Source organism: Semicossyphus pulcher, unplaced genomic scaffold, assembly GCF_022749685.1.
Source record: "Semicossyphus pulcher isolate SPU_LCO1_2020_fin unplaced genomic scaffold, fSemPul1.0.p SCAF_18, whole genome shotgun sequence".
In the NCBI taxonomy this organism is placed as follows: Eukaryota; Metazoa; Chordata; class Actinopteri; order Labriformes; family Labridae; genus Semicossyphus; species Semicossyphus pulcher.
In genome coordinates this window covers 23669900-23685535 of record NW_027211691.1, presented here as the reverse complement: position 1 = coordinate 23685535, position 15636 = coordinate 23669900, and the positions used below count along the sequence as shown (strand labels likewise).

The following is a 15636-nucleotide window of genomic DNA, read 5'->3' as shown; positions in this document are numbered from 1 at the left end:
CTGTGTAAACTATCGGCCCTCTGTGGCCAGAGAGGAAGCCCCAGAAATTAAACTGAAGAACTAAATCAGGAGCTAAAAGCCTCTGTGGTGCATTTCGACTACATCAGAAGAACTGTGAGGATTAGCTACATTAGACTGATAATGGAATTGAGCGGCTTTTATTTGAGTCTCAATATGATGAGAGAACAACTCGGTCTCATTGCATGTTCTTTGCAATTTACTGCTCCGTGACTTTGTTGTCTGAAAGGACGATGAGAAGCAGATGAACAGAGGGGCTGAAAATGCTACAAAGGCAAGATGCCTGTCTGTAACAAAGATCCTCTCTGCCCTTATTATTCATGTTCCATTGGTCAGCGGTACCTTAGCCGCTGCACTTTGGAAACAAGCTAAAGTTATGTACATCAGAGTAGTTAGTACAACAATGTGGGAGCACACGTCCCAGATATCCAGACAGTGTTGCATGTGTGACGTCCACGGTCGGCTCCGGTTGTAACTCTTGATTTTCCTTTTCAGACTGTTTGCTTCATCTGAGCGTCGAGTTTGTTTCTTTTTCTTTGGATTTTCACTTCTTGTTGAAGTTGTATCTGTAGTCATCCATCTTTTCTTTGTTTGTTCAGCCATAGTAGATTACTGTTTACTCGCAACACTTGCAGAGACTGGAAAAGCAGCCGCTTAGCTCCGCCTACCCTCTCTGGCAGACCAACCACTGCTGGCTGATGGAGAACGTGTCACTAACTGGGCGCCGCTTGTGATCCTGCAAATGCAAAGGCTTTCATCAGTGGGCCATCGCCTCAATCACCATTGTGTTGCCTCATTCGGCGATAGATAGAGACTTAACAGACATTTATTTACATGAAAATCTTTGAGATTATTATTTTAAGCAGAAGTATGCTTCCTGATCATATTCAGTCATAAAATCCAAGCCCTGCACGGCTTCACAGGCGGCATCTAAAGAGGTTATAACATAACGTTACAAACATCAGGTTCAATAGAGGTTTAGCTTACGTCCCTGACAGTCACACCGACTGCACTTTGTGTCGGAGCAGCCAACAACTACAGACGGGATTAAGTTTACAGCCTGTCGTGGCAGATCTTCTGCATTGGTCCAGGCTGGACGGGATAGTGACGACATGACAGGAAATTTGGGGAAGAGAGAGAGGGGGGATGACATGCACCTAAGGGGTGAGGACGGTTTGGCCTTTGTATATCGGTCGCCTGCTCTATCGATTGAGCTAAACCAGCACCACGAATGTTGGATTGTTGGTTTTGGAAAGATATGGAAATGGTTGGACATAGACAGTTTGATTTTGCAGAATCCACCTGGGATTCGGATTTTGCAGAATCAAATTTATACGTTTTTTTTTTCAGAATTAACCATTTATCAGAACTCCTAATGCTTTGACCAGGTACTTCTTGGATGGTTTTGTGTTCAGCTCTTTAGTTTCTTCTATTTTTCTATAAAAAGAGGAAGCAAACAGCCTACTGAACCGACAGGGCAACGGGGCATTGATGCTATTGGCAATAAGTAATTATGCACTCTTGTATGTGAATGAATGCCGCACACAAGTTGAAGCAGCCACAAGGCTCTTTTTTGAGCAGCCAGCAAGGGTCAGTGCTCTAAACTCTGCCGCAGGAGCTCCAGGACCTTCACAAAGTACTTCACAAAGTACTACCCAGGAGCAGAGACTCTCCTCGGGTCAGAAAATACTGCACAGGAACTACAGTTAATTAAGACCCAGGTTGAGGTGGTGTTTCTGAGTTCGTAGAAGGGCTCCTGGGTTTCTGAAAATGGTCCTGTGGTTTAAAAAGCGTACCATTACAACTACTTGCTAACTCCCCGATTCTCTCCGCCAGCTCGCCATGACTCACCCCAGTCACCACCTCAACTTCGGCATGAATCCCGATCACGCCCGCAACTCTCTCTCCAACTGCGGCATCCGTCAGCCCAAGTACGGAGACAGGAAGGTCCACCACATGTACATGAGGAAGAAGGGTGAGTCTTTTCCCTCCTTTATTTTCCCGCTGTCAAATAACAACTCAGTCTATTTATGGCCCCTCACCTCTCCACTTTGGGGATTTGTTCTCAGGAATCAACACATTGATTAACATCATGTCTCGTCTGGGGCAGGATGACCCTTCCCCCTCCAGGTAGGCTGCCTGCGGGCTCATATCTGTTCATGCTATCACTGACCACAGGGGCAATCAAAGGGGCGATCTTTGTCATTAATCCACCCAGCAGGCCTGCTGACAGGAAAATTAAACATGAACTGTGAAAGGAAGAGATATCTCCGAGGAAATGAAATGAGCTAATTTTAAGGGCAACGACTTCTTCTTATTGAATTTGAGCTGCTGTTATTCTCAGAGCGCCGATTAGGTAAGCAGCTGTGTTCTCAAGTTTTTGTTACTTCTCGGTACTTTGTGAACTGCCCTCACGTCTCCACCTTTTCCTTCCCGCCTCCCCCGAAGGATCAATCACAACGAGAGACTGGAGTTCCTGGGTGATGCCGTTGTCGAGTTCCTCACCAGGTGAGAAAGCGCCCGCGCATCTTTGATAGACACGACTGCTAATTGAAGTCGACTACAACACTATCGGCCTTTCCTTCCCCCCCCCTCGCTCCTTTCTCTCTCATTGTCTACATCTATCCATGTCTGTCAAAACCATGCTACCCCTCAATACGTCCACTCATTCAAGACAGTGATCTACTGGTAATTGGAACTGGGATGTAATCCCCCCCCTCCCCCCTTTTAACAGGCCTGAAATTCTCCATGACAACTTGCAATTAGCTGTCTGGAATTGCTGTCTGGAATGCCGACTGTGTTATTGACTCCCAGGTGAGAGCCAACATTGCTGCCCGGCACTTACCTAAGCACCGTGCTAATTATACGTAGCTATTATTAATCTTGCAGACTACCTAGCAAAGCTAGTGCCCACCCGCCCGCCTCCTCTGAGTGGATATTACTGGAATAAAAAATGAGAAAAGCGCCTTCCCTCTCGCCACGGGATGAAACACTCGAATAAACACACAGGTTGCAAAAAGGAAGAATAGATTTTTTATCTGACTTCCATTTGCCCAACAGCATAACTTCTACTACCAAAATGTAATTCGTAACCCTCAACACTAACACTTCCACAACAGTGAGCATCCAGGAGCCGGATTAAACCTTAATAGGAACTGACACTGGGTTATACAGGACACTGCTCCAGCTCCTTATGCAGCAGGAACATTGTTACGAAGAGGCGCTTAGCCTCTGTTTCCTCAGATATCTCTGGGCATGTTTCGCCACTTTTCCCTCCTTCTTCCCCCCTTCTTCCTCTGCCTTCTTTCTTTGATTGTTAGCGTCTGACGAGACATGCTTGGCCTACACTCTGGCCCTCTGAATTATTTATCAGCCTCTTGTCCAGTTAAATGGGTAACAGCAGATCCAGCCAACTGCCTCGTGCACCTCCAGCGCGCGCTGCCCTTGGAGGCTATCTGTGCCTCCGCTGTCCAGCCGACAGAATATTCTGCACGTTTAGAAAAAGCCCCAACACCAGGAGTTAGTGTTGAGCAGAGGGGGGGTCACCGGATGATGTTTTTTTAACAGGGTCAGCAGATGATGTAAAAGCAATAAGTCCAAGTGCAATATTAGTGACCCTTCTTATTAAAGTCTAATTTTCATAACAGGGAGTGTTTAAAGTTCCGGTTGGTTCTTAAATGTGTATAATTATCAACGACAAGATGTCGTGCTTCTTGTATGTTTAAACTCGGACACTGTTTTTACATATTTCAGGGTCTAATTACTCACAGGTACAAAAAGTTGCTTCATCAGATTGTTTCAGCCTGCAGCCGCAAAATGGGCCGTAATGGCTGTAACGTCCACTGACAGTTAGGGATGGAACAAAATATCAGGCATGATACTGTCGTCCTGACTCGGGCGATAAGCTGGCGCCAAATATCGATATTTTAACTTACAAATAAATGGCGCTCTAAACAGATTTCCCTGCGATTCTGACTCACCGCGTCACTTCTTCATGACTTCTCGCGGTGGCGCTTTCGACCTGAATAAGGGTAACGTGAACGAAGATTAATTGGCCCAAGAGTAAGTCAATCAATTATCGCAGAATCGCTGTATCGTGATATTATCGTTATCATGGGCCGAGTATCGCGCCGTGCCGTGTCGTGTCGTGTCGTGTCGTAGTGTATCATGAGTTACCAGCACCGACAGCTCCTGTTTTTGCCTCTGAGTGGCTCAGATCAGTCCAACCCTTCACTCAGAAGACTTAAACGTCAGTTTGTCTGTTTTTTTTATTTGCCAGAAACAGTATTTACATTACTGTCTTCAAAGCCACCAGACTCCATTGAGAAAAACAGTTATTTTACATAGCAGATCATAAAGTTGTATATACCTCGTATTTCTGTTTTTATTTATTTTATCTCATTTTCATACTGTTTTACTTACTTGCTATTCTGTCAATCAATAAAATATGATCTCAATTAGTGAATCAATTTATTTGTGTTATTATTTGTGTTGTTTTGTGGCGCTGGTGTTTTAAATGTCAGTTTGTATTCTAAACCATATGTGTCTAACAGACAATCACATGCTAACAGACGTATCAAGGCAGCGGTGGGCTAGTAGCTCCTGTGTTCTGCAAAGTAAAATGAGTGTTTTTGTGAATGGAGTCTGGTGGCCTGGAAGAGAGCGATGTCATTGTTGTGTCTGGTTTAACAAGGAGCCTTTAATATCAACACATGTGTGATATCTGGTGAGATGAAGCAATCCAAAGTAGCTATTCAAAAACTTTTGAACTTTTGGAATAATTTAGACCCAAATATAAAAAAAAGAAAAAAAAATATGGCCCAGGTTTGAATATAATAATAAATGACCCTTAAACACGCTGCATGGTAGGCGGGGTCACACTTGCCATCATGCAGAACTTCTTCTTCATGGATGAACTTTATCTGATGAGCCGGTTTGCCTCTGAACGATGACAGACTGAGTTACAAACAGGATGTTTGTTGTACCTGCAGAATGCTCTGTCGCCCCGTTAGCTCGTCCTTCTGACCGACACTTGTGCCAGCAGACCAAGTGTCTCTGCTCTAATTATTTTTCATTACGCTAAGTGCTTTTTATTAATTCCAAGTGCTTTGCTTCCACACTAAGATCACAATAGCCTGACAAATAGACCTCTCGTGACTTTGGAAAAAACACAACGCCACCTGCTTTCATCTCTTTGCATTGATTAGAAATGACTGAATTAAATGGCCTGTTTTAATTCAAATGAAATCAAATGATACGCCGCGGTTAGGGAGACGCTGGACCGTAATGAAAATGGAACCTGCTCGCCTGGAACCCAGCTGTGGAACCGCTGAAGCGTCCGCGGCCATCTCCGGGTTCCAGCACAGACCTGGGGAAGGCTGCAAATGTCTGAAACTAATTAGGTGGACTTGAAAAAATGTGGTTTGCACGTTCTTATTTCTGTTGATTTTATGAGGCACTGCAAAAAGTCAGCTCTCAAAATAAAGAAAAAAATGTTCGAAATATAAGTTTTAAATTATTCTCCAACAGAAAAGATAAAAAAATCTAGTCTTAAAGAACCCATAGAAATCTAAAAACTGCTGCGTAATGACTAAAAACATCCAAAGTTGTCTGATTCAGACACATTTTCTCTATGCAGGAAAATCTGCTTAATTTGGTATCAAATATTTTGTGCAATGGTGTTAAGATAAGGCTATGTACGCTGGAATACACACAGAAAATTAGCATATTGTGCTTAAAATATATTAAGAGAAAGATAAAGATAATTCTGTGCTAGAAAAGAGATCAGCTTGCTAAAAGCAAATTAACAAAGTCTTAAGCAAACTTGTGTACAAATCAAATACCATCTCTAAAAGAATTAAACATTTCCTATTACTTATCGTGTGTTCCCATGATGTGGAAAGTGTGCTGCCTTTGTTCTGAACGTCTATAGTAAAGCATCATTGCTTGGTTGTGTTTTACGATTGACAACAAAACAACAAATAATCTGATAAATGCTTGAAAAAAGAAATTGTGACTTTGACGAAGCTGGTTTGTGCCGTCGTTTTTATTTAAAGGGGACGTATTTTAGCTATCAGATTTTGAATCACGTTTCGTTTTAAAACTTGTATACATATTTTAATCTGATTATTTTTTCGGAGCCTCTCCTTCCTCCTGAAACTAACAAGTCGTTTTGCCAAAGGTTAGACCTTAGCCATGATTGGCTGACAATAGCCCCTCCCCCACGAGTGCAATCCCACGTGGCGGCCGCACTGCGCTGTCACTCCAAAGTTGCAGAAAACATGGCTGCTCTAGGATCGGTTATTCTGACATATATGTACGAGCCAGAATCACCAGGACGTGTCAGAATGGTAAGATGAAATCTTGACAATGATTTGACTACAAGCTCGTGCGAGAAGGCAGCCTGAGGCGAGTGACGGTGGCTGACGATTGGTCGATTTCAGCGAGAGCAAGGTTCTGCGTAGAAACCTGCAGCTGCTCTGAACGGCCCATTTCAGAGGCGACCTTTTTAAACATTTAATTCTGAAAACAATAAACACCCAAAGATGTGAAACCATGCAACATGAGGATCTCCATTCAAAGGATGTGGCCCCTTTAAAGATCTCCTTAATTCTGCTTGTTTTTGTTTTAAAGTAACTCAGAAATAAAATCTCAGCATCCTGTTATAGTTAATTAAAGACCAAAGAACTTAAAAGAAGTGAAATTCTCTCACATAAAAACAGCCTGGTATGAAGAAATATGTTGTCAGGAACCGAAACAGAAGCATATTTGGCTTTAATTTTAAGATATTTCATCTCACTTTGATCATTTTTTTGCAGCTTGCTCAAACTCGTCTCAGTATAAATGTCTACAAACCACGAAATCTGACATCGAGTGACTCCTTCTTCCTCTCTCTCTGTCCACAGTGTCCACCTGTACTACCTTTTCCCCAGCTTAGAGGAGGGCGGCCTGGCCACCTACAGAACAGCCATCGTGCAGAACCAGCACTTAGCCATGCTGGCAAAGGTAAACTCATCTCCCTCTGCAGGGCGGAGCGGTGAAAGGTGTGCGCGCTGACAGCAGTGCATGTCAGAGACAGTGTTATTGTTTCCTGTCTTACTGTTATGACTGTGTTTCTTTCTAAGGGGACACTGGGGGAAACAGTAATTTTGTCTCTCTGCCATCCTTACTTCTCTTTTTGCCCCCTCAGGTTTGTAATTGGAGTTAAAAGGTTGTTGTTTTGGAGGACTACTCCAGTGCGGCTGGGGTCCCTGTGGGCCCCTAGAGGTCTTCCTGAAACACTCTCCAGTTCCTGTTATCTTAGGCCCCCCCTCTGTTTCCCGCCGTCTCTCTCTCTGTTGCTGGCAGCGTCGTAGAGCCGAGCCTCAGTCTGGCACGTTTGTAAAGAACACAACAATAATCGTCCCGTGATGTGGAGAAAGCAATTAAAAACTTCAATCTTTCATGTTGCTCCCCGCTGAATACAAAGATGCAGCCGCCTGAATCTGCATTAGTGCTGTGTAGCAGTTTGGCTTGTTTCAATTTGCCGCTCGCGGTAAAGTGAGTGTGATACAGTGTTTCGTCGTTGCCAACTTGTTTACCAGGCTCCTCCAAAGCCGCCTGCTCGAGAACACTCGCAATTATCTTTCAAAAAATATCTTCAGCGAGCAACGGCAACAATCCGCCACTTCAGTCGGAAGGCTTAAAAGTCAGAACGGGTTTCCCTCTGAGTTGGAGTATTTATGAATTGTGATTTAATTTGTGTGTGCAATCGCGGGGGGTGGGATACCCCCAACAGTTCTCAGGCGTAATTAAATAGCACCCTGACTGTTTTTTGCCGGGTGTTCGTCTGCCAGTGAAGTGGAGTTGGGCTACTTTTGACTTGGTTCAGAGGAATAGTTGCAGAAAGTTTTACTGACCAACAGTCCCACACATCACAACACGCATTTACATGGAATGCAAAGGAAACATTTTTTCATCATTATGCTTATTAGCTGCGTCATTGTACACAGCAGTGCAGGAGCAGCAGCATGGCAGGCTGTAAACTTGGGTCTAAAACAGAATCAGACCTGGTTATTAAAACATTAAAAACATTGCATGAAGCAGTTTAAAGATCAGTGTCTCTGCAGCCCCCCTTCAGACATGCACTGCTCTCATGAGCATCTCCTGACATATTCCGGGTGGGCTGCATGTGTGAGCGCAAACGGACGAATATTTGACCCCGACTTTATTCATCAAAGCTAACTAATGAGACCGACACTACGCAGCTGCACTTAAAATCTTCAAACTAAATAATAAGGTAACAGAAGACGTCGCATCTCAATCGACGTATTTGCAGGAGGGATGTTTGTGTTTCTGACAGGTGTGACCACGCTGGAGAGACGGTGTTCAGCAAGTTATGTGATCGTAGGTGACAGAATTAGTCGCCAAATATTCTTGCCACAAAAGGCAACTTTTCAGGTGTCAGGAGTGCATGTGTGAAAGGGGCTCGTGATGCTCTTTGCTGGCGTTCGTGTTAAACAAGTCTCACAGTAAAACATAATACCTGGCTGATGCAGGAGTTCAGTCTGGAGCTGAACTGAAAATTAAAGGGATGAATAATCAAGGTACAGCCCGACTTCCCGCTGACCCTTATCTCAAAGGTTAAGTGTATTTGTCCGGCCCCGTTACGACTTAAACTGCCTCAATGGGCTTAACCGGCCCACATCAGCAGTTGTTGCCAAAGGGCTCCGCTTCTATGACAAGAAAACTCTCCACATATTAGAAAATAAAGAAAGTTCTGACAAAGGCCGCGGCGACATTTAAAAAATAATAGAAAAGATAAACAGACCACTTCATAATCCCGCTGGGAAATTACAACGTTACAAGCGCAAAGAGTCGTAAAGGTAGAAGACATGACGTAAGGACACTCGACAATACTAAAAATACATTCTTGCATGCTCCCTGCATTGTGCAGTTACACTGTAATATACTGTCTATTTGTAGTGCAGGTAGTTAGTTACTGTGCAGCCAGGTGCTGGATTGAGCTTGTTGACATTAATCTAGCTGTATAGGTTAAAATGCAGGGTCACATTGTACCACAGAGACACGTCGGACCCTGGAAACTGTTGTTATAGTGTAGCAGTCCTTTCATACAGTATGAGTATCACTTTATAGCACTGTAATGCATGCTATTAATAAGATTTTATTCTTCTGTTATTGTGATAAGTTCAGCAGTGAAAGTCGCCATTTTTCAGTCAGAATCAAGGTCACAGCTCCACTATTTCACAATTTATCTTGGGATTATCTAGCGTGCCTGTGTGTGTGTGTGTGTGTGTGTGTGTGTGTGACCATTTTTCCTCCTGTGCCGGCTTAGTGCATCATGCCACAGCTGGACAGCACATGGGCACATCTGTCAGTGCCATGAAGTAGAACCTTTTCCAGCAAGGGCAGGCAATCTTTTTCATTTCCCTCGAGTTTTTTTTGGGCCCCGTTTTTTTTTTTTTTCCTCCCCTTGTTTTCCGCGGAGAGCCTATGAAAATGTGCAACAGCAAAAAATGCTATTACTTTTTCAAGAGGCTATTACTGAGGTGTCGGTGGCAGCCGCACTGATATGAATGTGTTTGTCTTTTACAGAAACTGGAGTTAGATCGCTTCATGCTCTACGCACACGGACCGGATCTGTGCCGGGAGTCGGACCTGCGACACGCCATGGCCAACTGCTTTGAGGCTCTTATCGGTGAGATTCCCACGAGACACAGACAGAAGCGGGCATGATGGCTGCACAGGAGAAATAAAAAGACAAATGCATTTTGAGTGAAGTAAATATGTAAATCTATTCCTAAAAGAATAGATTTACATACACTGAAAACAAATACCATCTCTCCGCTCTTACAAACACAACACAGGCAGCAGCAGGGGGCTTCATACTGTAGTTTTGCTGCAGTGTTTCTGTGCCTGACTTTGCAGCAGCCTTGTTATTGGCAATGCTTCTGCGCTAAAATAGGTTTGATAGGGGAATTCTAGTTTTTTTTTTTACTATTTCTATTTTTACATGTTTAACTATATGATAGGTTCAAACCTTTTGGCATTGGTCAGGTAGTTGCCTCAGCGGGCAGCCATGAGACTTTACTTTTCAACCTCGTATGTCTGCTGAAAGTTCTTGTTTAATGCCAATGACAGGCTCAGACAACATTACAGAAAGGATCCCTACAGAGGCAGACCTTTTACTTAAAGAGTGAGAGACATGATGTCGCTCTCTTTAAAGCCACCAGACTCCATTTAAATAAACAGATATTTTACCCTGCAGAACATTGAATTGCTTTTCTTATGTTTTTTTCATCGGTTAGTTTTTTTGTGTTATTTCTGTTACACAAATGTTGAATCTGGACAAACTCACTCATTGGTGCAGCAACTTGCTTGTACTTAGAGGTAAAATTACAGTTTTGTCAATGGAGTCTGGTGGATTTGAAGAGAGCGATATTACAGCTGTTTCTGGTTATAAAAGAATCTTAAAGGGCCAGTTCACCGATTTTCAACCTCAGTCCTATCATGCTTTATTATGGGGAGCTACTGCCATTATGGTTTGGCTCTTTGCCTTTTGGGGACGCTATCCGCTTCTCCAATGGGCCCTGGAAAACCTCCACCAGACTACGTAAACGCGTCATCTGGCGGAGGCCAGGGAGCTCGCTAAACTACACTTCCTCAATCTAGGACGCCCGCCTCCGATGTCATGTCTCGTTCAAAATCGTCAGGTTTGAAATGTAGACTGCAGACCTGAAGATGTTTTAGACGATCCACCGGTATGTTCTCGTCGTATTTTGGATTCTATTCCGCTCTGAGCCGTTGCCTGCAGCGAAACGGTAGTATTTCACTCCAGCGTCTCTCGCTGGGCCGTTCCTTTCAGAGGGAGGGGCGCAATGCATGCTGGGTGTTGTAGGAATGTAGAATGGGCGAAACCACGAGCTGTTTGTTTAACTTTCTCCACAGCTATGGCGCCAACTTCAAGTATTATTGCTTCTATCGCTAACAGAGGACTCTGACAGATTTGCTCCTTTTAGTCGGCATCCTTTCTGTAATGTTACCAGAGACTTAAAGTACCAAACTCAGCCTGTTAGTGGCAAAAACAAACACTTTAACTGGATGTACTTTGGTTGGGTCACTTGCCCCAAAGGATTACATTGCAGCCATTGCAGTGTACCAGACTGAAGCGAGCTACTGGAGCAATTCCAAAACTTTTTGTCCCTATTAGTCATTTAGACACAAACATATCAATATATAAGACCCGGAGTTAAAAATACCAGAATCACCTCTTAACCTGATGTGCTTTGAATACAATGTAGTCTTTTAATAGTTTAATTCGGCTCTGTGAGTGTGATAAGCTGTGTAAATAGCTGCAGTGGATCTCCCATTAGGCTGTGGAAACATTACACAGCTTTATTGATCTCAGGAGATGTGGTTTGACCTCTGGCTGGACAGACAATCCCCAGAGCCCTGCTTTACTCCTTTACCCACACCGAACACACACACAGGCTCGCTATTCATCTAGGCTAGCAGTCCTGTGATAGAGTTTGTGCAGTGATTAGGGCCCCGCGCTGGAAACTCACTCACACAAAACACACAGAATTCTCTCGGTGGCGACGGTCTCCCTCTCTCCATCCAACCCCATGGGCAGCACTAAGCTCAGCCTCGCTCCTGGAGAGCTGCAGAGTCGGCAGCTTTCCTCATCTTATCGCCATCTTGATTGAACCAGTTCAGCCATCTCCGCGCTCCCCTGATGATAGATACAGAAAGTGGGTGGCTTTAAAGAGATCTTCGGCGCTTCCCTCCCCCCTAAAACGAAACAGCAGTGTGCCAAGAGCGACAGGGGGAAAGTGCTGACTGGCACCGCGGCCCCCCGCCGGCCCCGGGGCCCCCGTTCTTGTTAGGGGTTCATTATCGGCAGAGACCGAGTCGTAATCTCTTCTGTCCCGTGGCTGTCGCCGCCTCATTTCTGCACACATCCCAGCAAGGCAGCAGGGCCGTGACACTCGACGCCTCTCTTTCTTCCCCCCTCCCTCTTGCTCTTCTGCTTCTTTGTCAAATTTCAACTTAATAAAAGTGATGAATAAACAGGGATGCTGGTATAAAAGGACCTGTGAGAAAACTGCTGTCAGAGAGCACCCTGTGGTGATGGGTTTTAGATTGCTAACTCAAAAATATCACCCTCCCCTTCTCCAGCACAGACACACACGCTGAGGGGCAAAACATGCACACATACACTAACAATCGAGACGTACAAAGTCGCTTGCATTGAGAATGCCGTCTGATGTTGCTTCTCTTCTTTCACAGAGACTTTGTCATCTTCATTCCAGTTCTTTTTTATAGCTCAAACGCCTCCTTTAAGACCTTGTCGTTGAGCCGTCTATCTGCCTCCACCCTCCCCCCGTCTCTGACTTACTCTTTATGTCCCTTTGCGTTCCTCCATCTCTCTCTCTGTTCCCCCCTCTGTGATCTAGAGTTTGGGTGTTATTAGGTGAAAGATGCGCCACGCAGATGATGAGTCATCCTGTCACTCTGTCATCTCCCCCTGCTCCTCTTCCCTCCCGCTCCTCACCCTCCAGCCCTCACACTCGCTCACCGAACGACGCCTTTTCTCCTTACAAGACAAACTCGGATCGCTCGCACGTGCCGCAGGAAGGTACGAGGGGCACACAAATGCTGTCATTTCATCCTCTCGCAGGCCTGACAGAGACGTCAAACCGCCACTTTCCCAAAAGCAGCAGGCGCCACATCAACAGATACACACTTGCAGACGTGTCACTAACTTGTTTTCTAAAGGTACCATCACTTTTTGTGATTTCTTCCCTTCCATTTTAACATGCTTTCTTCCTCCTGCGTGCACACGCATAGAATTCAAATGGGCTCCTTTTCTGAAAGCTCTGATGGAATATGACATGCTCATAATATTTCCAAGGCCCCGGCAGATAGCTTTAACGGCTTACTATGCATGTTTTCTGACCTTTGTTTTATTTGTTTCTCTGCCACGGTGACCGCTGAACCTGGGCTTTGTTGGAAATGGCAGATAATCTCCTGCTTTGCATGGGCGAAGCTTTTCCTCCATGGAGCCGAGAATGTGTCTATCTGCTAACCCTGAGGCAGGGCCATTCTCTCGCTCGAGACAGAAGAGAGAAAGAAAAAGGGAGAGAGCCGGAGAGGGAGGAAGAATGGAGGGAGAGCAGTAGAGGAATGGAAAGCAACGGCATCTGCAATGCAAATGGGTGCCCTGCAACCCTGAATAATTCAAAGTGTTGAATGGAAATCTTGCTTTTCTGATCCCCTGTCATTAACTTCTGCCGGAGTGGGCCATTCTCATTTGGGCTCTTTTGGCCTGCGCACCTCCCACTCTCCACTACCCCCTCCCCCTTTTCTCCCGTTCTCTCTCACCCTCTCCGTCTGTACTTTTGCTCTTGCCCACTTTACCTCTTCGTCTTTAGAAACCACTTTCTCTCTCTCTGCTTATTCAGAGAAACTCTGCACGCCTGTTGCCCTCCCGTTTTTTCCCTCGCAGGTCCTCTTCACTGATAAGCCACGTCGCTCCCCTTCCTACCGAACAGTTTGAAAAGAATCGAGAGAAGAAGAAAAGAGGCCCCACTCTGTTTTTATGGCCCTAATTTCCTTGTACAGTTGATCTGTGGATTATACGCTGCCAGCAGCCATGGGGGATACAGATGGTGAACCTTTGTGAGGGCCCTCTCTAAGCTCTTCCTATTAAAAGAACGGAGAGAAAGGATTATCTCTCACTTGCTGAATATCAGATTCATACACAATGCAGCCGGTGTATTCATTGAGCGAGTGCTGCTCCCTTTGTTAATTGCTGCAGTGCTGGAGTTCTTGGGTGCCCTCTTTTTTTTTAGTTTCTCGCCCACCCCTCCCCGCTCCGAGCCTCATTTTTGAAAACTAAGATGTTTGATGTTACAGTGTCTTCCTTTGTCGCTGCTGTGGCGGAAATTCCATTTTCCCTGTTTTGATTTGGTTATTTTATTTATTTTTGCGCCTCTTAATGTGTTGCCTTCCGTGTCCGTCTGCTGCTTCAGCCCCCATTGAGCTGAGAGGGAGCGGCTTAATATATTATTTGATGGATTAGAGCCTGAGCGTTTTTGAATAATTCATTCTAGGTTATTAATGTGACTGTCAGCCGCTGGTGTTTCATATGCCCCTGACTCTGGGTTTTTATTGGTCACTGAAAGCCCACAGACATTGGAATTCTATTCCTAAACATAACACTGTACAGTCGGCGAGGCTGTCGGAATTAGACTTGTGACAGATGTGGAGATTCATTAGTGGCTGGCCTTCTCAGGCTGTGACTGATATTCTCCACAAAGTACTGTTTGAAAACTTTGTTAGACTTTGTCCGCAGAGTTCTCTCTGACCTGTGTCAGCTTTGTCATTCGTCAGTTTATGTTTTCAGGTTCCATCAGGCCGTTTTATTTCAGGGTCCAGGTTAGGAAACGAAAGTGATAATCTGGAAGATTTTCATTCATGTCTATTAAGTCTCTATCCATCACCGAATGAGGTAACACACAACATTTGCAGTACTACAGACGGAGCTGGTGCCGTACTATACCAGCAGTATGTACTGATTTGGCCTAAATGTAGTATGCAAACAAAAGCAAAATGTGCAGGGTGCCAAAAATGCCCAGGAGAAAATCTCCAGCATGCATCGGACCAGTTTACCTAACCTACTGTATCCCACAATGCAAAGCGCCGGAATGTCACAGCGGCAATTGAAGTGACGGACAGCAGCAGCATTCCAGCAGAAGGGGGCGCTTTAGCTTAAGAAGCGGCGGTTATTGTTTACTTCCGTCTGGCATAAATTAATTTGAAAAGCTCCTCATACTACATACTACCGCCGAACGCAGCATGCAGTATTTAGTATTTAGTATGTAGTATGTAGTGTATAGTGCAGCATTTTGAACACTTCACTTTCACAGAAAAAATCTCAAACGGCGCCCAGTTAGTGACGCGTTTTCCATCAGCCAGCAGTGGTCGGTCTGCCAGAGAGGGTAGGCGGAGCTAAGCTAAGTGTTGCGAGTAAACAGTAATCTACTATGGCTGAACTAACAAAGAAAAGATGGATGACTACAGATACAACTTCAACAAGAAGTGAAAATCCAAAGAAGAAGAAACAAACTCGACGCTCAGATGAAGCAAACAGTCTGAAAAGGAAAGCGACCGTCAGCCAGGAAAATCAAGAGTTACAACCGGAGCCGACCGTGGACGTCACACCTGCAGCACTGTCTGGATATCTGGGAAGTGTGCTCCTGCAATTACTGTTTATCGCCATAGTTGCCGCCAAAGAGAAACAAAATTCCTTAGGCTCTTTGTCCAACAAATCTTCCAGGCGAAGGTTGCAAAGAGCGCTACAGAGGTTAGCATTTATCCAACTCTTGGGCTGTTAGTTCACTTTAACCTTACTACGAGGATTGTTAACAGTCTCAATTCATTACTGATGCCTGACTCACAACAGCAAACAAGACCATCAACAAGAACATTGGCTATTTCTATAAACCCATTCTTAACGCCTGTCATCACTGGCTGGACTCTGACAACAGCACGCAGACTGGAGTTGTACGTTAGACAGTTGAATTAAAGCAGGAGGAGATTTTCTCGAGGGAATAC

At 44.7% G+C, this 15636-nt stretch overlaps 1 protein-coding gene across 1 annotated transcript in view; it reads left to right on the top strand.

Moving 5' to 3' along the window:
* The window catches only part of drosha (drosha ribonuclease III), a 115677-nt gene that overhangs the window by 46924 nt on the left and 53117 nt on the right, over positions 1-15636 (top strand). The window contains exons 18-22 of the mRNA XM_069667781.1: positions 1855-1993; positions 2088-2148; positions 2467-2526; positions 6924-7023; positions 9613-9715. Of these exons, the coding sequence (XP_069523882.1) occupies positions 1855-1993; positions 2088-2148; positions 2467-2526; positions 6924-7023; positions 9613-9715 (463 nt within the window). The remainder of the gene's footprint in view (positions 1-1854; positions 1994-2087; positions 2149-2466; positions 2527-6923; positions 7024-9612; positions 9716-15636) is intronic.